At 43.0% G+C, this 22,846-nt stretch overlaps 2 protein-coding genes across 2 annotated transcripts in view; one reads left to right on the plus strand and one right to left on the minus strand.

Annotated features, from left to right (window-relative positions):
- The window catches only part of Abhd12b (abhydrolase domain containing 12B), a 33,270-nt gene extending 29,911 nt beyond the window's left edge, over nucleotides 1–3,359 (plus strand). Inside the window, exons 10-13 of the mRNA XM_069988926.1 lie at nucleotides 344–426; nucleotides 1,231–1,309; nucleotides 2,272–2,390; nucleotides 2,523–3,359. Of these exons, the coding sequence (XP_069845027.1) occupies nucleotides 344–426; nucleotides 1,231–1,309; nucleotides 2,272–2,390; nucleotides 2,523–2,550 (309 nt within the window). The 3' untranslated portion in view covers nucleotides 2,551–3,359. The remainder of the gene's footprint in view (nucleotides 1–343; nucleotides 427–1,230; nucleotides 1,310–2,271; nucleotides 2,391–2,522) is intronic.
- Nucleotides 3,360–4,827: 1,468 nt separating this feature from the next.
- The window catches only part of Pygl (glycogen phosphorylase L), a 32,332-nt gene continuing 14,313 nt past the window's right edge, over nucleotides 4,828–22,846 (minus strand). Inside the window, exons 6-20 of the mRNA XM_070028073.1 lie at nucleotides 20,277–20,388; nucleotides 19,655–19,737; nucleotides 18,159–18,302; nucleotides 17,831–17,923; nucleotides 16,420–16,566; nucleotides 15,990–16,153; nucleotides 15,248–15,362; nucleotides 13,562–13,663; nucleotides 13,286–13,433; nucleotides 13,082–13,140; nucleotides 12,707–12,848; nucleotides 9,982–10,189; nucleotides 9,148–9,282; nucleotides 8,690–8,756; nucleotides 4,828–5,181 (exon numbers count right to left, since the gene is read on the minus strand). Coding sequence (XP_069884174.1) covers nucleotides 5,005–5,181; nucleotides 8,690–8,756; nucleotides 9,148–9,282; nucleotides 9,982–10,189; nucleotides 12,707–12,848; nucleotides 13,082–13,140; nucleotides 13,286–13,433; nucleotides 13,562–13,663; nucleotides 15,248–15,362; nucleotides 15,990–16,153; nucleotides 16,420–16,566; nucleotides 17,831–17,923; nucleotides 18,159–18,302; nucleotides 19,655–19,737; nucleotides 20,277–20,388 — 1,896 coding nt within the window. The 3' untranslated portion in view covers nucleotides 4,828–5,004. The remainder of the gene's footprint in view (nucleotides 5,182–8,689; nucleotides 8,757–9,147; nucleotides 9,283–9,981; nucleotides 10,190–12,706; nucleotides 12,849–13,081; nucleotides 13,141–13,285; nucleotides 13,434–13,561; nucleotides 13,664–15,247; nucleotides 15,363–15,989; nucleotides 16,154–16,419; nucleotides 16,567–17,830; nucleotides 17,924–18,158; nucleotides 18,303–19,654; nucleotides 19,738–20,276; nucleotides 20,389–22,846) is intronic.

Below are 22,846 nucleotides of genomic sequence, written 5' to 3' on the forward strand. Positions count from 1 at the left end.
GCTGTCCCTGAGCTCTTTTGTTCAATGCTAGTGCGCTACCACTTGGGGCCACAGCTCTACTTCTAGTTTTTGAGTGGTTAATTGTAGATAAGAGTCTCATGGAGACTTTTCTGTCCAGACTGGTTTTGAAATGTGATCCTCAGATCTCAGCCTCCTGAGTAGCTAGGATTACATGAGCCACCAGTGCCTGGCCATGAATTACTTTTGGAAGCCATAAAGGCATAAAAATATTGTATTATACCTAGAAAGCATTACTCGGTTACTATGGTTCATAGTGAGACTATAGCAAATGATATAACTAGGAAGCAAGTATTAATGCTTCTTTCCTCATTTTGAAAAATAGATTTACCAGAAATTTCCAGGATGTTTGAAGACCCTCATGGATGCCATGAAAAAAGACAAAATAGTCTTCCCTAATGATGAAAAGTAAGCTGACTATGAAAAGCTCAAAGCTCTCATTATTATTTCATCTATAGCTACTAAGTAACTATCATGCTACTTATAAGGTGGTAAATCTGTCTCTCCTGTCTCTGTCTCTACCTTTGTCTCTTACATACATGCATACATACATGCATACATATACATATACATATTGCTGGGAATGGAACTAGGGCTCTGAGCTTGTCTAGCATTCAAGCTACACCCTCATTCTATTTTTTTCCTGTACTTGAGTTTGAACTCAGAGTCTTACACTTGCTAGTCAGGAGCTCCACAGCTGAGTGACACACTCTAGTGTCTTCACCAATTCAGTACTCTCTGCAATCATAAAGTACATAAAAGCATGTAGTATCACATTCAGCTTTTTATGGGTTGAGAAAGGATCTTGCAACCATATAGCTGGGATTGTAGGTGGAAACCAAATGCCTAGCTTTGCATAGTTTCTACATGAAATTTAGAAGAATGAGAGATTTCTTGTTTGGACAAACATCATGTTTTGCTAAAGCGATAACTCAGAAAAGAGAGCTCTGGGTAGACAATTCTTTTTATTATTATTGTAAAGATAATGCACTGAGGGATTACAATTATGTAAGTCAGGTAAAGAGTACATTTCTTCTTGGACAATGTCACCCCTTCTCTTCCCAGTTTTCCCCTCCCCTCCCCACCCACAGCTGTATAGTTCATTTTCAACATAGTATCCAGTGATTGCCACTGCTGCAATTGTTAACCTTTTATTCCTCCATTTGGATATACAGTTCTTAAATGGAATGCTTTTCTCTCATTTGTTCCTAGTGTGAAATGCCTGTCTTCGCCCCTTCTCATCTTACATGGAGAAGATGACAGGACAGTGCCCTTGGAGTATGGAAAGCAGGTAAACTAACAGCTCCCATCCCACAAAAACATTATACTTACTGCCCAGTTCTTTAAGCTGATCTTTGATTCAAATTTGAAGGAAGATCTCTGGTCCTACAGGAATTCCTTGCTTCCTAAATAGCCATGTTGTTTGGGTTATACAATCTCACTCTTGGCTACTTAATTCTAAGGAGTGTTTATGGGTGGAGCCTGGCCCCTTACCTTGGGTCTGAGCATCTCCAAGGGAAAAGATGCCAGGCCTTGGTGGAAATCTCCATGCTGCTGGAGCAGCTCTACAGAAGGAAGTGTTCTGCTTTCTTTTTTGTTTTGGTCTAGTCCTGGGTCTTGAACTCAGAGTCTGGGCACTGTACTTGAGCTTTTATGCTCAAGGCTAGCTCCACCTATTTATGGTTAATTGGAGATAACAGTTTCATGGACATTTTTGTCTAGGTTGGCTTCAAACTGCAATCCTTAGATCTCAGCCTCCTGAGTAGCTAGGTTAGATATGAGCCTCCAAGGCCCAGCATTTTCTTTTCTTTTTTTTTTTGGGTCCTGTCGTGGGGCCTGAACTCTGGGCCTGGGCGCTGTCCCTCAGCTCTTCAGCTCAAGGCTAGCACTCTACCATTTGAGCCACAGCACCACGTCCGGCTTTTTTTTTTTATGTGGTGCTGAGGAATGGAACCCAGGGCCTCATGCATACAAGGCAAGCGCTCTACCACTGAGCCACCTTCTCAGCCCATGGCCCAGTGTTTTCTTTAAACGAGCTTCTACTGGTGAGGTATCCTTTTGCAGTGAGCTAAGTACAGAGGATGGACTTTTATCAGTAGTCTCTAGTAGCTTTGCAGCCTTCTGGTCCTTAGCTGCTGAGGCAGCTAACTGAGGACCTGAAACTGGTTATTTCTCTACCTTTTAAGGACAATTCTTCTAGGAAACACATGAATGATTTGCCAGTCTTTGAGTCTGTCTTTCTGCCTCTTGCAGCTCTATGAGATTGCACACCAAGCTTACAGGAACAAAGAGAGGGTCAAGATGGTTATTTTTCCTCCTGGCTTCAAACACAACCTTCTTTGTAAATGCCCCCTGTTCATAACCGCTGTGAGGTAAGAATTGTTTGCTAACTGTGATTATCTTTCTGTGAAGGCATTGGTTAGGGCCGGTCTGGCTTACCTAGACCAGGGGGAAAGTGGGAGTTGGAGGAAGAGTGGGAGTTGATCTGGGTCCTTTCTCTGCAGAGATTTCCTGAGTGCACAGTGGGCATGATGTCTGAAGAAGCAGGAATCATCAGTGAAGATGTGAAATTTCTCTATGCAACATTGTTTGGGGAATGCTGACACCATGGATGAGTTCCTTGTCATTTTAATAAGGAAAACACGTATTCTGGGCAGTGTGGGATGTTCCTGTTTAGCTCCTCATGGTGAAGCTTTTATGTAGAGAGGCAGAATTTGGTAAAATTTAGATCTCATCTAAAAAATGTGTGTGTGGGGGGTGGCTGGGAAGGTGGCTCAGTGGTAGAGCGCTTGTCTTGCATGCCTGAGGCCCTGGGTTTGATTCCTCAGCACCACATAAGCAAAAAGAAAAAAGCCAGAAGTGGCTCAAGTGGTAGAGCACTAGCCTTGAGCTGAAGAGCTGAGGGACAGCGCCCAGGCCCAGAGTTCAGGCCCCACAACCAGACCCCCCCCCCAAAAAAATAACAAAACAAACAAACAAAAAAATAAAAAAATGTGTGGGAATCAGACTTCCTGGGGGTATTTGTGACTATGCTGGTGTTAGGGTGCTGGATGTCTGAGTGTGTTTCCAAATCTATGTGCTGAGACAAGTTCACCAGTGCCACAGTGTCAGGAGGAGAGCTGGGCACCATGACTGGGTTTAGTTTCCTTATAAAATACTCCCAGAGGGAAGTGGTGCTGTGGCTCAAGTGGTAGAGCGCTAGCCTTGAGCTGAACAGCTGAGGGACAGCGCCCAGGCCCAGAGTTCAAGCCCCACGACCGACAAAAAAAAAAAAAAAATACTGCCAGAGGAGCTCTCTGTCCCTCCAGCCTCTCAAAGACACAGGGAGAAGGTCCCCTCTGTGAGCCAAAAAAGTGACCCTCGCAGACATGGAGTCTGACTGTCTTTTCATTTTGGATGATTCATCTCCAAGGCTGTGAGGAATATATTTCCATTATTTGTTAGTTATTCAGTTTATGACTTTTGTTAGAGGAGCTTGAGTGCACGCATGTAAGAGGTAATTTCAAAGCTGCTTTTGCTGGTTCCATGAATTAAAAGCAGGATAAAGGTTGAGCATCTCATCCCTACTTTTCATCGGTATCCTGTGATGTGCGCAGTCATTGTGCAGCCAGTCACCTCGGGCTCCAGGAAGGGCAAAGCTTGCCAGCTAACATCTTGTGATGAAAGGCCAGCTACCCTTCTGAATTGATGCATTTGGAGCCATGACTTTTAGACTTTGGCTGTCATCTTAGCATGTTGTGGAAAAAGGCAAAATGCCCTCAAAGAATCCAGTCAGAAACTCAGGACACACCATCGACCCGCAACAGAGGCTGCCCTGCTCCTGCTCCCTTCAAGCAGATTCACTTTCTCCAACCCTTCCAGAGACAAAGAGTGAGCGCATGCTCAACCAGGCCACACCGGTAACTTAGACTGTTTAAATGATGCATACCTTTCTCATGCCCTCCCCCTCCAGTCCAGTCAAAGCTAAGGAAAAGCTAAAGACTGAAAGATGTGCCAAAGGGCTGTCTTCCTATGGATGCCACACAATAAATCTCCTTCCATCACCCTTTGCCATGTATCTTATTATTTTTTTTTCCTGAGACTAGGACTAAAACTTGGTACTTGATGGTTTTGCTCATTGGCTGGTGCCCCATCACCTGAGCCATTCCCCAATCCCCGCCTGACCCCCGCCCCCTACCCATGTGTCTGTATTGATGTATGGGGATCTAGTGACCAGACCGTATGTGGGATTCTTGGAGTTTGGGCCTATGGGTAAAAAAACTAAGATTTCGGGGCTGGGAAGGTGGTTCAGTGGTACAGTGCTTGCCTTGCATGCCTGAGGCCCTGGGTTCGATTCCTCAGCACCACATAAGCAAAAAGAAAACAAAAAGCTGGAAGTGATGCTGTGGCTCAAGTGGTAGAGTGCTAGCTTTGAGCTGAAGAGCTAAGGGACAGCACCCAGGCCCAGAGTTCAGGCCCCACGACTGGACCAAAACAAAAACAAAAACAAAAACAAAAAACACTAAGATTTCAACTACATAGGAATCTTTAGTTTGTACTTACACAAGGTAGTTAAGAATTTATCTGAGCTACTCATGGGGCTGAGATCTGAGGATAAAGGTTTGAAGTCAGTGCAGGCAGAAAAGTCTGCTCTCCTAACAAAAAGTAGGAAATGGAGTTGTGGCTCAAGTGGTAGAGTGCCAGCTTGAGAGGAAAAATCGCATGAACAGAAAGATGCAGTACTGACATATACACAAAAAGTCAGCAGGTTTCTAACTTTCTAGCAGGATGCTGATCCATTATAAAGGAATAAATTGGGTACTCCTGTAATCCTTGAAAACTGACACTTTATTTCCAGTACTAAATACAGCCATACGCTTCCCCTTCCCATAGATACTTAACCATTAGTTAACAAAATAAAATCAATGAATATTATTTAAAATATTCCAGTTCAATAAAAGCTCCCCCCCTCCCCCTGCACCCTACCCCCCAGTGACAGCTCATAATTCAGTTTCCATTGGCCTTGCTCACTCCATTGCTGGCTTCACCAGACAAGGAAATCTTTAGATCTGAAGGTTCCATGTTCCAGATGTCCCTAGCATATTCCTTAATTGTCCGGTCACTGGAGAATTTTCCCGAGGCAGCTATGTTTTTGAGTACCATCCTGTTCCAGGCTTTTTGGTTCTGTAAATGATAATATTCATGTGAAGCCCATATAAACAGCATATAAACAGCAGGCCAATTACAGGCTATGGGGAAATGACAGGACCTAGTGACAATGACTTACAAATACCCTTGATGGACAGATAGGGAGGAAGACTGTATTTTTGTTCATATTCAGAGTATATTTCTCTATAGGAAAGACATGAAGTAGTTTTTACTTGATAAATAACTGTGGACCTAACCCCTCTAACTGGTTAACTCCTGTAGGGTTACAATGTTTTGGCCTGGAAGCCATATTTCCTGGGCTCTATTGTGAATAAAGGAGGAGGAGATAAACATTCCATGTCTGCAAGGTATCATGTCAAGAGTCTCAAGGATTTTGTTCACTCAGGCTGGCTTTGAACCTAGCACCTCAGATTGTAGCCTCCTAAATGTCTAGGATAATTTTATGTGAAAGAAGATAAAGACAAGCTAAGGTGCCAAGTGGGTCATGCCTATAATTATAGCTACTCAGAAGGTTGAAACCTGAAAGATTGTGGTTCAAAATCAGCCCTGGCAGAAAAGCCTTTGAGATTCCACCTCCAATTTACCATCAAAAATATGGACTGAAGGTGTGGCTCAAGTGGTAGAGTACTAGCCATGCACAAGAAACCTAAATGAGATTTCAGGGCCCTCAGTTAAGCCCTGTTATTGAGACTGATACACACACAGAATATAAAGACATTTAGTCTATATCTTTATCATTGTAAAGAACTCTGAAAGTTCACTGGAAGTTATTCCAAGTTGTTAACTGACTTAAAAGCATTTAAAAGAAAGACTAAAACTACCATTATACCTTAAGCTACTGCAAAACAGTATGCAATTAGTTCATTCTGATTTTGGAAACTTACTAACTCACTATAATGAGATGGAATGAATTCTTCCTATCTTCCTTTTTTTTCTTCTGATCTTCACAGATCATATCATGAATAGACTTGCCAGCCATGCTGATCATGTTTATCAGGCCTCAACAGTACAGTTCTTGTTAAGAGCAGAAAACTACAATTTGCACTAATGAACAAGTAAGATTGAATCAAATGTTGGACTTCAAAATGGGCCTCTTTTGGATCTGGGCCATAACTTTTTTTTTTCCCAGTGCTTGTGATTAAACTTAAGGACTTATACATGCTAGGTAGGTGCTCTACTTCTTGAGCTATAGCCCCAGAGTTTTTTTCTTTTGATTTTCAGTCTTACTGCTGCCTTCAAAAGGCTAGTCTTGAATTTGTGATCCTCCTACCTCCTCTTCCTAAGTAATTGTGATTAAAGGCATACGTCACCGTGACCATTATTATTATTTTCCTTTTGAAGCAGGGTTTCACTGAAATTGAGTGGAATAGCCTCGTGGTTCTCCTGCTTTCCAAACTGTGGGATTACAAACATGTAGCACTACAGCTGGCTTTGGGTCATAATCTTGACAGGAGATCCACTGTGCAAAACTGAAATTCACATTTGTCCTTTCCTTGTCCGTGTTTTCCTTTCCTGCTCTGATTTATTGTTCTCCCACCCTTTTTTTTTGTTTTTTGCCAGTACTTGAATTCAGGACCTTCGGCTCTTGCTTGGCTTTTTTGACCCATACTTCCTTCCAGGATTTTTCTGGTTAATTGGAGGTTTGTCCATCCCGCATTGGCTTTGACTTCAATCTTCAGACCTCTGCTTGCTTCTTGAGTAACTAGGATGGCAGGCATAAGCCACCAGTGCCCAGCTACTTATATTCTTTTTTTTTTTTTAAAGTGTTTTATTTATTTATTTTTTTGGGTCTGGTCATGGGGACTGAACTCTGGGCCTGGGCACTGTCCCTCAGCTCTTTAGCTCAAGGCTAGCACTCTACCACTTGAGCTACAGTGCCACTTCCGGCTTTTTTTTTTCTTTTTGCTTATGTGGTGCTGAGGAATCGAACCCAGGGCCTCAGGCATGCAAGGCAAGCACTCTACCACTGAGCCACCTTCTTAGCCCCCAGCTACTTATATTCTTGAGAGGGTTGTTCTCTTTCCTCTGAGCTTTTGGAGCTGTATGTGGCTCTTTCCATTCAGGAAGTAGATGATGGGCCATCTACTTGAACTTACTCTGGTCTATACACTTCGGTAAAGCCCTCCCTGGAGTCCTGGCAGAGCTAGCCCTCTATCCACCCCTTTGGGAAATCTGCAATTAACTAAAGATTTCCTGTTCAGAGATGACCAACCTTTCCACCTCTTTCCAAAACAAGGATTCATCTTTCATGTGAAGGCTAGTCACATGGCTCTAGCTTTTCTTTTTCAGTTTAGTCCTTTGTTTTTCCTGTCCTTTAAAAAATATTATACATCTATTTTCTATTCATATAGCACCACTCTGTGAGCAGTCCATGAATGGTACTAGTTCTGTTCACTTTCAAAGAATAGGGATCTAGTCCTTATCCCAGTAAACTGATTCTCACTCTCAGAGTCATCTTAGCAAACTTTTTCAACACTGAGAGTGCATCCTATCCACTACTGGGTGGGTGTCTGTCTTGTGGGAGTGGGCAGTGCCATCTGTACTTTAAATTAGCTGCCTTGGTGACTGGGGTGGGTACCTCTAACTCAGAATCCTGGTACAGCTGGGTGCCAGTGGCTTTATACATGTAATCCTAGTTACTCCAGATTTGAGACCCAGAAGATGATGGTTCAAAGCCAATCTGGGCAGAAAGGTTTGCAAGACTCTATCTCTAATTACAGCAAAAATAGCAGGGCTGGAGGTTTGGCTCAAGAGGTAGAACATCAGCTGAGCAAACAAAGTTTGAGAACAAGTTTCCTAAGTTCAAGTCCAGTACTAACCAAAAAAAGAACCCTGGTACTAACGGCTATTTAAGGGTAGGAGAAAGGACCTTGAGTTTTTCCAAAATGTGTTCTCAGTGGCCAGAGCAGGCCTATCATGAAGAAAGACCTCAATCCTCTCTGAGGGTTTGTATCCTGAGCTTACATGGTAGGTGCTTAATATGGAATTAATTTTTGGGAGTATTAAAAAGTTGCCAAACATGATTATAATCTCAAGTCTTCACCTTTCTCTAAACTAGCTAGGGCTACACACATGCTGGATGTGTGTTACACTACACCGAACCCAATCCTAGTTCCCCTGTCTTGCATGTTTTTGTCTTTTCTCTTTTGGTTCTGGGGTCAAACCCAGGACATTGCAATTGCTAGTAAAGTGATTTGCCACTAAACTACATTCCAGCCCTCAGTTTCCCCCTTTTAACTGGTCAGTGTGACCTTGTTAATTAGATTTAATAAAAAGAAGCAAGTTTTTTTTTTTTAATGCCAGTCCTGGGGCTTGAACTCAGGGTCTGGGAGCTGTCCTTTAACATGCTGGTGCTCTACCACTTGAGCCACAGCACCACTTGCAGCTTTGTTTATGTGGTACTGAGGAATTGAAACCAGGGCTTCATATAGGCTGGGCAAGTACCCTACCAGTAAGCTACATTCCCAGCCATTTTTAATTAGCCATAATACACAAGATTCCCTTATAAAGCTCCACAACTTACCATGTATAGCTGACTGACTTTCTCTTGACATTTGACATAGGCTTCATAATCTGCAAATACTTTAAACCTGTTGTTTTTTTGTGGTTAGGAGGAAACAAACAAAACAGAAAACTATATTAACAGATGCATATGTAGATTCCACTTAAAATTCTCTTTTGCTTAAGGGGATGAGGCATGGCTAGTTTATCAAATTCTTATTTCTGCTCTCCCCCACCCCCACCTTTTTATAATTCTTCCAACATATAAAACCATCATTAGATGGATGCATTTTAAAGGTATCAGTGGAAGTAGAAAAAGAACACCAGGTTTGAGGTTTTTACTAAATCTATCTGGCCATGTTGGTGGAGACTATTATTTTTCCCTAAGCTGTGACTGGATCACATATCTATGCTCATGGGTTTTAGTTGGTTTAAGATGTTCTTTTTCATAACCCAAGCCATCTTCTTGTGGGAACTCACCTGTCATGATAAAATAGCATGTCGATGATGTCTTTGAAGAGGTCAGGCTGCTCAGGAGAAAAGAAACCATTGTCAATTTGATCAATGACCAGCTTCAATTCAGGAAGTGCCTCGTAATATTCTTTTGCCTTGTACCTGCAGGGTAGGGGTGTCAGGAGATGAAAAGAAGCTTTGTTAGTGTGGATCATTAACATCACATTACATAGATACTGCATTAGCTCTAAAAATCCATTCAGAAATGCTAGCATTAACCAGAGTCATTACAAGTGTCAACGCAAGTACAAATAATATTGTTTACTAAATCCTGAAGGGGTTTGTATCTCCCTAAATTTGATTCATTTCTTGTAACCAAATACTCTGAAAGTAGTAGATAATGAAAATTCTCATCACAGAGCAATAGTCCAATCTAGTAGAATAGCAAGAATTTATGGCTCTAAACAAACATTGTATTAAGAAGACTAGTTTTTTTTAAAAAATGAGACTAAGTTACTTTTATAGATCCATAGATTCTTGAAATTTGTTGCTACTGAGTGAAATTTCTTTCTAATGGTCAGGAAATATTTTCAACATCCTCTGAAACATGTACCTAAACTCCCCTTATTTTTACTTGGAGATAAGAAATGGCGGGAAAGAACTGTAGCATCAACTACAGTTTCCTAACAGTATAATGTGTGGTCAGGCCTCCCTGGACTCCTTATTAAGGGAGATGTCCTGTTGCCACATCTCATGTAACCCAGTCTTCATGGAGACTTTCTGTGTGGGCAAGAAGCCCTTGGAGCTTGCATCCCCTTCTGAGGGGGTCACCTGCTTAACAAAGAGAAGTTGCTAGCTTACCCTTTCTTGTCCAAAGCAGCCACATCATCTACCCTCATGCCAAAGATGAACAGGTTCTCTTCCCCAGCTTCTTCTGCCATTTCCACATTGGCTCCATCCATGGTCCCAATGGTCAGTGCCCCATTCAGCATGAACTTCATATTGCCTGTTCCGGAGGCTTCGGTGCCTGCAGTGGAGATCTGCTCTGACAGATCCGTGGCTGGAATGACTAATGATATGCTAATATCAGTGATGGTGTCCTGTGTCTAGATATTCTGTTGTAGCTGAGCATTTACCTCACTGCCCTCACCATTAATCTAGCATTTACCTTTCCACTAACCCATGCAATCAAGGTAAATATTTGAATGGTGGAGGACACAGCCCACTCTTTCTCAGTGTTGGTGAGCACTTCTAAAAGCGCCCATTTGTGCTGTGCTATAGAACCTTGCCACATGCTTATGATACTCTTTCTTGGTCTAAAAACTTAAAAAAAAGTCTATTGACTGAGCTATAAATGGTGATGCTACAGTTCTTTTTCCACCTTTCCTTCTCTCCAATTTTTGTTATATTTTTATTTCTTTAGCTATATAAAATACATTGCAACTTCTTTTTCTTGGCCCTTGAAATTTCTGACCTCTCTTTTGCAGAATGGCTTGCTCTATTCCTGCCATTTCTCACCTCCCTCCTTCCACTTCCACTGAAGAGAAATAAACCACATACAAATGAAATGGGCATGTAGCCAGATATCAAGCTCTGACCTCTAGGCATGATTTACACAACTAGAGCTGCCTGAACCCGCAACCCTTTGACCACAGGGGTCAGGACCAATCTCAGTTCCCTCCATCCCTCCTTCCCTCTCAACATCTCTTTTTCCTTTCCACCTCCCTTTCATGCTGGTCCTGGGGCTTGAATTCTTAGCTTTTTGGCTCCAGGTTGGCACTTCACCACTTGAGCTACACTTCTATTATTTTTTGTTGATTAAGTGGGGATAAGAACCTTAAGAGATTTCTTGAATGGACTGGCTTCAAACTGCAATCTTCAGATTGCAACCTCCTGAGTAGCCAGGATTACAGGCATGAGCCACTGGCACCTGGCTCAATCTCAGCTTTATTAGAAGAACATATTCATGGATTATTTATTCATTTGCACATGCAGGAACCTGGCTCTTTTCTCTCTGGGCAGAAGTTCTTGAACAGTAAACTCAGGGGCCCTAGAAGTACCCATAAAAGAGAAGGCTCCCTTTGTATCTTTTCAACCTGAGAAGTAGGTGAATGCACAGATGGCATTAGCATGTGGATGGTACTCTGCCAGCATGTGATGCAAATAATCAAAGGTCCCAGTAGGAAAGAAAGGGACATGGGCTTCCTGCCAGCCTGTTCCCAGGTGGGAATACTGTGTTTGATCATGCAGTGCCCAGCTGAGGTGCATCTAAGACTTGCATTTCAGCAGCCTGATGTCTGCCCTCATTCCCTGTCACAGGGTCAATAAGCTCTTCCTCCTACACAGAGACCAAATGGATATCTTAGAGTTGGGGAGCTGGTGTTCTTTTTGCCAAACTCGGCTGGGAGTTTTGCTCCTCTTTATAGAGCAAGGTCCACACTAGGCCAAAGGCTCAGGCAGTCTCTAATACCAGCTCTCTACAGATTGTAAAAGTAATGCTACATTATTAACTATGGGAACATCAATATAATTGTCACTTGGGTCATCTGAAAAAGCTCCTGCCTTGAATCAGGGTGCCAGTGGCTCATGGTAGGTTGACACTGAGAAGATCAAAGCTTGATTCTAAACCAGGCAGAAAAGTTTGTAAGACCTCTTCTCCACCAATAGTTAGATGCAGTGATGGGTGACTGTCATCCCAAGATACACAGGAGGTAGAGAATGGGAGAATCATAGTTCTAGGTTGGTACAAGCAAAACATCTGTAAGACTCCATCTCTGGAGGGAAGCTAGATATAGTTGCTCACTTCTGTGATCCTAGCAGCAATGGTAAGAAGGAGGATCTCAACTTAAATACATACTCGGGTAGGACATGAGACTATCTCAAAAATAGCCAGCGAAAAGCAGGGTATGGAGTTTGGCTCAAGCGGTAGGGCACCTGGTTAGCAAGTGCAAGCCTCTGAGTTCAAACACCAGAATTGCTAACTAACTAAAACAACAAAACTCCTGCCTTGATGTAAGCATGGTGGCTCATACCTATAATCTGAACTACTCAGAAGGTGGACAGGAAGATAAAAAAAAGGCTAGCCCAGGAAATGCTAGCCCAAGACTATCTGCAAAAAAAAAAAAAAAAAAAAAAAAGCTAAAAGCAAAAGGGCTGGAGGAAGAGCTCATTGGTAGAGTATTTGCTTACAGGTGCTTAGCCTTGAGTTTAATCCCCAGTATTATAAAGAAAAAAGGAATTAAAAAAAAAAAGCAAGCCAGGCCTTAGTAGCTCACATCTGTAACTAATCTCTCAGGCAGTAAAATCTGTGCAACTCTTATCTCCACTACCAAAAAAGCTGGAAGTGGAGGTGTGGCTCAAGTGGTAGAGCACTAACCTTGAGCAAAAGAAGCTTAAAGACAGTATCCAGGCCTTTAGTTTAAGCCCCAGGACAAGCACTCAACAAAAGCTCCTGTGTTATTTTTCCCAACAGTGACACCTTCTAGCTAAAGTTCCTACCTCCCTGAGGTCAGTTAACCCATTCTCTATCCAATGGGATCCCTAGCATTTGTCCTGATCCCACATAGTTTACAAAAGAGGGAAGTACCTTTCTCAGCAAGAGATACTCTGTAATTCTCCAAGAAGATGACTTTCAACTTGCTGCCAACCATGGGGTCATTGTTCACCACCTCTGCCACGGAAGTGATCAGCTTTATGATCATTTTGGCCATGTGGTATCCTGGGGCAGCCTTGGGAAAGAATAGCAAACAAATTGAATGGAGACACTATTTGTGAAGTGGACAGAGAGAAAGGAAAGAGGGGAGAAAAAGAGGAAGGGGGGACAGAGAGAGAGAGAGAGAGAGAGAGAGAGAGAGAGAGAGAGAGAGAGAGAGAGAGAGAGAGAGAGAGAGAGAGAGAGAGAGAGAGAGAGAGAGAGAGAGAGGGCACTCCCTCAAATCTCCAGGGAATAGAGTCCACTTACTTTACCACCAATTATAACTGTCCTGGGCACGAATAACTTCTTTGGGTCTTTCTTAATGCCTGCAAAAGATGAAAAGATGGAACATTGGATGGAATGGAACATTGGTTGGAATGGAAGATGGTTGCTGGTGGAGGGGGTGTCACCCACATGGAGCTAGCTGCTTCCTGCCTTTGGGGCCTCGTTGGGGGCACCAGGGTGACTCACGGTTGTACATGGTGATCACGTGCAGGCAATTCAGAAGCTGCCTCTTGTACTCGTGAATCCTCTTCACATGGACATCAAACATGGAGGATGGGTTGATCTTTACTTTGTACTCCTTCTCCAGGTACTGAGAAAACTTCAGCTTATTCTCCTGTGGAGACAAGAACATGGGGCCAGTGCCCTTCTGATCTAGATGCTAAGAGTGGTCTATCTGCAAAAGTCAGAACATGGATCCCCCAAGCCAGTGACCAGGTGAGGTGTAGCTGCTGATAGCCTCACCTGCTTTATATTGGCGATTTCCCGGAGGAAGATGTCATCACCCAGGAAGCTATGCAGCTTCACTAGCTGGCTCAGGTCTTTCACATAGTCTTCTCCAATTTTCTTTCAATATAAAGAGAGAGGTGACTTTTAATCATGTGATGACAAGCTCAACGGAGCAATGGCCATCCGTGGGTGATGGGTGGTTCTCACGCATCTACATCAGCATCATTCCCATTCCACACAGTTTACTGCATGGGTGCACTCCCAGAAAAGACCTCCTGAGAGGCCCCGTGAGCATAACACCTCTGGCTGGTGTCTTAAATGGAGTCTCAGTGGATTGAAAGGATTGACATCTCTTTGATAGAGTGACCAAGAACCCAAGTTCTGTCACCTGGGCTCTGTGTCTGAGCCTTTGTTATCAATGACCATGAGCCACAACCAGCTACATTATTTGGAGGACTCTTACTAAGAATTAAGGACTCAAATTAAGAATTTCCAAAGGGGAAAACTAGAGGAAAGTAAAGGAAGGTCTGACATTGTCAAAAAAAATCCACCCAGCACTGATGGCTCATGCCTGTAATCCTAACTACTCAGGAGCATGAGATCTGAGGATCATAGTTGGAAGTCAGCCCAGGCAGAAAACTCCCTGATACTCTTATGTCTAATAAATCAGCAAAAGAGCTGGAATTGGAGGTGTGGCGTAGTTGGTCAAACACCAGTCTTGAACAAGAAAAGGCAAGTGAGAGCTCTAGACCTTGAGTTCAACAACCCCAGTACCGGCACACCCAAGAATAAGAACTTCAAGGCAGGCAGAGGGCCCATGCCTCTAGTCCCAGGTACTTGGGTGGCAGAAGTAGGAGAAACAGGATCCAAGATTAATTGGGATAGAAAACATTAGACATTATCTGAAAAATGAACTAAAGCAAAAGGGCTAGAGGCCTGGCTCAAGTGGTAGAACACTTGCCTAGAAAATTTAAGACCTAGCTGGGCGCTGGTGGCTCATGCCTGTAATCCTAGCTACTCAGGAGGCTGAGATCTGAGGATCCCGGTTCAAAGCCAGCCCGGGAAGGAAATTTCGTGAGACTCTTATGCTAGAAAACTGGAAATGGTGCTGTGGCTCAAGCGGTAGAGTGCCCGTCTTGAGCTGAAGAGCACAAGGCAGTGCCCAAGCCCCACGACAAAAATAAATAAATAAATAAATAAAAATGTAAGACCTTAAGCCAGGTACCACGGGTGGCTTATGCCTATAACCCTAGTCACTAAGGAAGCTGAGATCTGAGGATCACAGTTCAAAGCCAGCCCAGGCAGGAAAGTCCATGAGACTCTTATCTCCAATAAGCCACCAGAAAACTGGAAATGGAGCTGTGGCTCAAGTGGTAGAGTGCTAGCCTTGTGCTGAAGAGCTGAGGGACAGCGCCCAGGCAGAGTTCAAGCTCCTCAACCAACAAAAACAAAACAAAACAAAACAAAAAAGAAAAGAAAAGAAAAGAAAGAAAATGTAAAACCTTGAATTCAAACTCCAATTGCAACATGAAACAAACAAGCAAATAGTGAATTTCAAGCTGGCTACAGCAGAGAGCCAGTATGGAGCTGTGTGTGACAGTACAAGGTGCACCCTCCTATAGGTTCAGTCTGCAAATTCTGAGTGTACTCATGTCCCATTCCCAATGCAGCCAGGCCTCCCTAGCTCAGCACTTCCATTACCTCTGCTATAAGCTCTGCCAGCCCCGGGTTGCAGAGTAAGAGCCAGCGCCTTGGAGTGATCCCATTGGTTTTATTCTGAAACTTGTCTGGTTCCAGCTCACTAAAGTCCTTGAATCTGGAGATGGAAGTGACAATCACTGAATGTGGCCAAAATGGCAAAGTCTTGCCTGCAGATGCCAAGTGTAGGCTTAGGAAGTTTAAATAAAAGTGAATGAAGGCAGCAGATAGGGCTGTCATTCTGCATAGAAGGTCATTAACAATTCCAAACAGTTGTAATTCAGAAATCCCAAATCTAGTCACCCCATATGACATCATGGCACTGACAAATATACCAGGATTTTAGCTTTTTTTTTTTTTTTTTGATCCTAAGTCTACAATTAAGAGAATTCAAACAGGATGGCATCTTTTATTTTTGCCAGTCCTAGGGCTTGAACTCAGGGCCTGGACCAACTGAGTTTTGTTTTGCTCAAGGCTAGCACTCTACCACTGGAGCCACAGTGCCACTGCTGGCTTTTTCTTGTTTATGTGGTCCTAAGGAATTGAACCCAGGGCTTCATGCAGGCTAGGCAAGCACTCTGCCACTAAGTCACATTCCCAGCCATTTTTTCTTTTTTGAAGAGTTCTAGCTATAACAGAAAAAAAAAAAAAAACTTTAAAAAGGACTTTCCGTCATCCAGAAGCACACCCTTGAATTCACTCCCATCATGCCCTTAATGGATCTGAGTCAGACTGGGGGGCTCACACTTTGGTCTTCACAATGTCTGAGTGGATCTTAGCTACGCCATTCACAGCGTGGCAGCCCACAATGCAGAGATGGGCCATGTTGATTCTTTTGCCTCCTTCTTCTTCTATCAGGGACATCCTTCTTATCCGATCGACATCTTTAGGAAACAAAGCGACGATTCTCTAGCCAAAGGAAGAGAAAGACTTTCCTGGTCACTGAGGTTTAAAACAATATTGGGGTGTCACTCATGTCTCAAGCAAAATCTTTACAAAGAGGTGTTGAAGTGGCCATGGGGGAGAAGCCATCCCTCGATTCTAGCACTTTCAAGACATATTTAGCAGAGCTCTACTGAGTAGAGTATTCTTTATCAGTTGAGAGATATATGTCTGCCCCCGACATGATAAAACCTTATTCTTACAAGGGCTAAGAATCTTTTAAAATGACTTACATCTAAATGCTTCTGATTTATCTCATAAATGATTTGCAAATGTCGAGGAAGCAACTTCTCCACCAGCTCCACTGGCCAGCGCTCCAGGGCTTCTGGGAGCACTGTGTGGTTAGTATAGGCGAAGGTCTTCTTGGTTATCTCCCATGCCTGTGGGAAGGGGTAGATCAGTTACCGCCAAGCAGGGCACAATTACCACACAAGCTGTGGGCCACTTGAGAATGCATTCAGTCACTTAATTCCATGAGGGCCCTGAATGTCCAGATGAATAAGAACATTTATTTTTTAATGTGTATTTGTATACCGTACTGGGACTTGAAATCAAGGCTTTAGGGCCTATTGTTCTTGCTTAGCTTTTTCCGCTCATGATTAGAGCTGGTTTATTGGAGATCAGAGTCTCTCAGACTTCTCTGCCCAGGCTGGCTTTTAATTAATCTTCAGATCTCAGCCTCCTTAAGTAGTTAGGATTACAGGCTTGAGCCACTGAGTGTCTGGCTTCCTTTTTTTTTTTTAAGAGGAAAAAAATCTACTTGTAAAGCTTTGCTTACATATCTATTTGAATGATAACTATTCTGACATGCCTTTGTGATCTTAACACGCCTTTTCTGTTGGGCTGGTGCTCAATCACCTGAACCACCTCTGATCCCACATCTTTTATTTGCAAAACACCATAAGCACAAGTGTTGAGGAATAAAAACTTAATACTCAGCAGAAACAAAGTATATTTAAAATGTTGGCTTCCAAGCCAGGCACCGGGCTCATGCCTATAATCCTAGTTACTAAGGAGGCTGAGATCTGAGGATCACAGTTCAAAGCCCATCTGGGCAGGAAAGTTGGTGAGACTCATCTCCAATAAACCACCAGAAAACTGGAAGTGGCACTGTGGCTCAAGTGGTATACTGCTAGCTGAAGAGGTAAGGGACAGTGGTCAGGTCCAGAGTTCAAGCCCCATGACCAACAAAATAAATAAATAAAATTTAAAAATAAAATGCTGGCTTCCAGAAAATATTTTAATTAATTAGCTGTTTTTTGAGGTTAAAGAACTTAATTTCATTTCTTTCTTTTCTTCCTTTTGTTTGTTTTTAGGTCTGAATCTGGGACTCAAACTTGGTACCTACCTGCCTCTTTCATTCATTGACTAATGTACTATCAACTAAGCCACACCTTCAACCCCAAGAACTTAATTTCAAACATCTACTGTTGTTAGATATCCTGCAGAACACAGAAATATGGGCCAATATTTAAAAGTCTTATTCCCCATGGAGGGATAAGAACAGAGGCATGTCCACATTGGAGACACATTTTCCTTAAATCTTAGAAGGTAGCAACAGTAACATATTCTGAAAAGCTGAAAAAGAGAGCTTTTGGCTATCCTCCAATCCTAATTAGAGTAATTAAGTAAGAGAAGCCAGACCTTGGACCAGGGCAATTTTTCAATATCCACAAAGACCCTCATGAGCTCAGGAATGGCTAGCGCCGGGTGGGTGTCGTTCAGTTGGATGGCCACCTGTGTGAGAAGAGATATCATGTGAAGTGAACTCACTGAGGGCCTGGGCGGCCTTCTGGTCTGCACACGTGTCCAGAGGAGACAGAGCTAAATAAAAAAGCCTGCCTGCTGTGGCTGACGTGTGCATTGTTCCTACTCAACATTTTCAGCACTCAGAGAAGGAACAAAGTAGATCAGATGGGAAATCCAGGTCCCTCCATGGAGCCCGCCCTGCATCCACAGGCTGAGTACCCACCTGGTCTGGAAAGGCATCAAACACGGTTCCTACACCATCACTGGAGCCAAATTTGGAGGCTTTGAACCGTCGAATTACATCCTGCAAGGTTGCAGCCACCACAAAGTACTCCTGCTTCAGTCTTAGCTCCTTCCCTTCAAAAAACTTCAAGCCAGAGGGATACCATGAAAGGGTGGTTCACAATGGAGGTGGGGACCAAGTGTGATTGGCATTTCCTGCTTAGGGACCGGCCAGGACAAAGCCCCCTGGAATCTGGTGAAAGACTGAAGGCTGAGTGCTGAAGGACTTTGCTCTCTCCAGAAGTCCCATCAAAATGAAAGGAGGTGGGGGGGAGGTATGGGTAAATGTGATCAGTTGGTTTTTATTAGTATATATGAAAGCAGAATAATGAGACCCATTCAACCAGTAAAGAAAAAAGAGGGGGAATGGATCAGAAACAGGAACAGAGGTAGATCAAGCCAACTTGGTGCACGTATGGAAAGCTAACAATGAAATCCCTCTGTACAACTAATAATACGCTAATAAAAATAGAAAATTATTTGTAATGGCTAAAAAAAAAGAGATAAACTACATGTTCAACAATGGGACCATGGCCCAAAAGATACAAAAATAGTGGTAAACCTCTGTAACCTTTTAGAGATTAGAGGGTGATGAATTACTGTGAAAAATAATGAAATAATATGTAGAGTCAAATATCATTCTTGTGAAAACACAGGTGTGTTTGAATGCTTTTGGAAAAAAACAGACTAGAAAGAGTTCCAAAGTTTAACAAATGACAAGTGGCTAAGCTATTTTTAGATTAAAAATGAGGATAATATTTGTAATAAGTTTAAAGGTATAAGCATTGGGCAGCGGCAGCTGCAGCAAGGACTATGGCCACATCCAGCTAAGGGACAGAACCAGGGAGCTGTCACAAGGGAAGAAGCTGGGCAGAAATTTCCAAGAGTTTCCTGTTTTTGTGCTGGTATTGGGGCCAGAAGTCAGAGCTGGGTGTTCTCACTTGGCTTTTATCTGCTCACAGCTGGTGCTCTACCAACTGAGTCATGCCTCCACTCTAGAATTTTTTTTCTGGTTAATTGTGGATAGAGTCCTCAGATCCTTAGATCTCAGCCTCCTGAGTAGTTAGATTTACAGGCATGGCCCACTGGTGCCAGCTAACTTCCAGGATTTGAGCTTGCAGATGAGGCTCGTGTCTGCAAAGGAATCAGCACCAGTGGCTCACCTCTTCTTTCATATCCAGGGTTTGTTTTGAAATTCATTGACAGAGCTCCCCAGTTAGAGAAGAGGTTACTAATCAAAGGCAAAATTCTAACTCCAACTGTACCCATTTGTGTTTTTTGTTTTTGTGTTTTGCTTGGTTAGGAGGAGAGTGTGGACAGTTGGGAAGGGACATGGGAGTTTCATTGCACACAAAGGAAAACCATGGTGTTCCATGTGTGTTTCCTAGGGCAGCTGACAATGCTGTGTTGGGATAAGCTTATGTGTTGATGACTCACATTATCATTGGGGTAGAGGACTCGGGAGATGTTCTCTGCCAGGTTTCGGTCCAGCACAGCCTGAATGTAGTCTCCCACATTGACTGAAGGGAATGATAGAAAAGCAATAATGAGATAAGCCACCCATGGTGAGAATAAGCTATCTGATGTCATGCTCCATACAATTCCCACAATTCCTAATGGACTAAAAGGATTTTTTTTTTTTTTTGGGTCCGGTCATGGGGCCTGAACTCTGGGTCTGGGCGCTGTCCCTCAGCTCTTCAGCTCAAGGCTAGCACTCTACCACTTGAGCCACAGCACCACTTCCAGCTTTTTTCTTTTTGCTTATGTGGTGCTGAGGAATCAAACCCAGGGCCTCAGCCATGCAAGGCAAGCTCTCTACCACTGAGCCACCTTCCCAGCCCTAAAAGGATTTTTGACAAACCTTCGCAGGAGAGTCTGAGGGGATGGATTGCTTTAAAATATCCTCGCACTGTCTGCATCAAACAGACTAAACACTTCATCACTGAAGAGTTCTGATGAGAAACTCAAAAGCTTTTCTCACCAACTCAAATTGGTTCTAACTAGCAATCAAAATGACTAAATACACACATAAAGAAGGCAGAGCCGATGATCTACTCACAGTCGCTGAGGTTAAAGTCATTTGGTGCTCGAGCAGACCAGAGGCGCATGGTATTCACAGTGTTATTCATATACCCAGGCACAGGAGTGTCATAAGGCAGAGCCAGGACCACCTGCAGGATTAGAGAGAAGCCCTTGCTCATTGGTTCTTAGGGAGATGATAATAGAGTTCTATTCTGGGCTCCATAACCAACTGAAATTATTTTAGGGAACGCTGAAGCTGAGCTGTGAGACCTAGAAAGGGTTGTGAGGTTGGAATGCTGCCTCAACTGTACTCAGAATGCTGAGAACATGGAAAGGTTGAAAGCGATGGCTCTAGGGAGGCTGACGAGGCTGGAATGCCATCCCTTTCCTTAGTGCTGGAGAGAGCTGGACCTTGAAAGCTCAAGTAGAATATATGTTTGAAATACGCCTGGGTTGTAGTCTTCACTCTCAAAAAAATAAGGGAGTCATTTATACAAACTCTGTTTTGTCTCTGTGATTGCAATAACAGTATAGATGCCTTGTTCTCTGCGTATACCCATACTAACCTTCCCTGTACTCAAACCTAATAAACAAGCTTGCTTACAGGAACTCGGGGTTCAGAAGTTAGTGAGCATAGAAACCCCTGATCCCTGAGTGCTTTTTCTCTCTCTCTCTCTCTCTCTCTCTCTCTCTCTCTCTCTCTCTCTCTCTCTCTCTCTCTCTCTTCTCTGACTGTTCTCATTTCTTTGGCTCTGGTATCTCTTTGTGCTGTCCCAGGTTGCAGTTAGCAATGGTAGATAAGGAAGTGAGTCAGATGGCTGGAAGGGGAATCAGAGGTCCTATGATTTCCTCCTCCAATGGAGACATCAGATCGCTGGTCCTTTGTAGCATTTCTATGTTGATCTCCCATTTCACTTGCAGAGGCGCTGGAATGAAACACTGTGGTCCTAGTGTTATAAAAATGTTCTATCTTGTTTCAGATTACCCCAGTGTTCTAAGAATGATAAAATATGACATTCATACAAAATGACAACGGTGACTAAGGACCCACCCCAAACTATCAGTTAGATAAGTCCTTTGTAGATTACTCAATAATCTGATTCTAAATATGGTAAAAAAAATCAAACAGCAAATTTATGAAGATACATCACATATGATATTTAAAATACTAGGGTTTTTATGTTACATGAAAAGGGTTATTTTAGTGATTCCTTTAGTGATCTGCTGCCAAATCAGGTGATAATTAGCTGAGTGATAATTAGTGAGCTTGGGAAAAATTCAGCTCTATCTCTGACAGTCATTGCAACAGAGATGGAGTAGGAAGATGAACTGTGCTTCAGAGTGCATTTAAAGTATGTGTAAGAAATTATTCATTTCTATCCCCGGCCTTGTTGAAGTCAAGCTCTAAGGAAGGAGAGTGAGCTGGAGGGAGCTGGCTACTGATGGTACACCCACACACTTGGAACTTGAAGACGGAGAGGCTGAGAGGCAAGTGACTTGCTCAAGGCACCGTCTAAACACCTATATCTTCAATGTGGTCTATTTAATTATAAATGAATTATAAATTATAACCTGTCATTATAATTATAAATGATAAACAGTTATAAATTATAATTATAAATTATAACTGAATTACAAGTGAATGAAGCCTTATAGCTCATACCAGTCATATACATTCAGTCATGTTTTCATGATCACTGTGACCTCTTTCTAATAAATCGTTCTCATTTGGATCTCTTCCTCTTAGAATAAAGGCCATAGAGATTGTGACCCATCAGAAATCCTTTGCCCAGTGGGACAGAGTCTGGGTTCATCAAGATTGGCCTCTCTGCCCCTTAAGATGTTACTCAGGCAGCCTAAGAAGTTGTACCTTGTGTCCCCTTTTGAGGGCACTTTAGAGTGAGCTTGTCCCTGAAAAGCTCATCCCTGGGTTATTAAGCCTAGCTGGAACACTAGAGCTTTTCCAATGGGCAAACTTTAATCCAGGTCTTTCAGTCTGGCCACTTGTTCAAAGCAGTGCTACAGGGAGGCACTGAGGATCCTTTCTGTTTCTCCTTCAACTGGGACAAACCCAAGTCATAGTCTGAATACTTCTCATCTCCTGCTCCTTTCCCCTCTGTCTCCATGGGCATTGCCCTGAATAGTACTCACACCTCTAATTCTCTCTGTCCTTTCTTTTCTCAGAAAAGTTGAACTACACAGGAAGGAAATAAATAGTTCAGTTTCCTGGCAGTCATCCTAAGCATGCCCAGAGCACGAGTGGCCTCATGTACTCTGATCTACCAGCTACCAGTGTGGGGCAGATTCAGGAGATGTCTGCATCCCGAGGCCTGTAGGCCTTGCATCAGCTGGCCCACTTGCTTTACCTCTGCCCCATTATCTTGCTCTGTGGACTCCACACACTTTCTGCAACTGAATTCTGGATTCAGTGTGAAAACATCCATTAGTACTCGTTAGCTCAGTCATGAGGTCCACAGAATAAAGAGAATGCATCCAAGATTGATGGTAAACTGAATCATGTCAGACAGTCACACTGGGCAAGTTTAGGGACCTCTAAACCAAGTATTTATTAGTTTAATACCAAAGCTCTGTGGATCCCTTGGGTAG

This window comes from Dipodomys merriami, unplaced genomic scaffold, assembly GCF_024711535.1.
Source record: "Dipodomys merriami isolate MVZ:Mamm:240054 unplaced genomic scaffold, mDipMer1.0.p SCAF_1, whole genome shotgun sequence".
NCBI lineage: Eukaryota > Metazoa > Chordata > Mammalia > Rodentia > Heteromyidae > Dipodomys > Dipodomys merriami.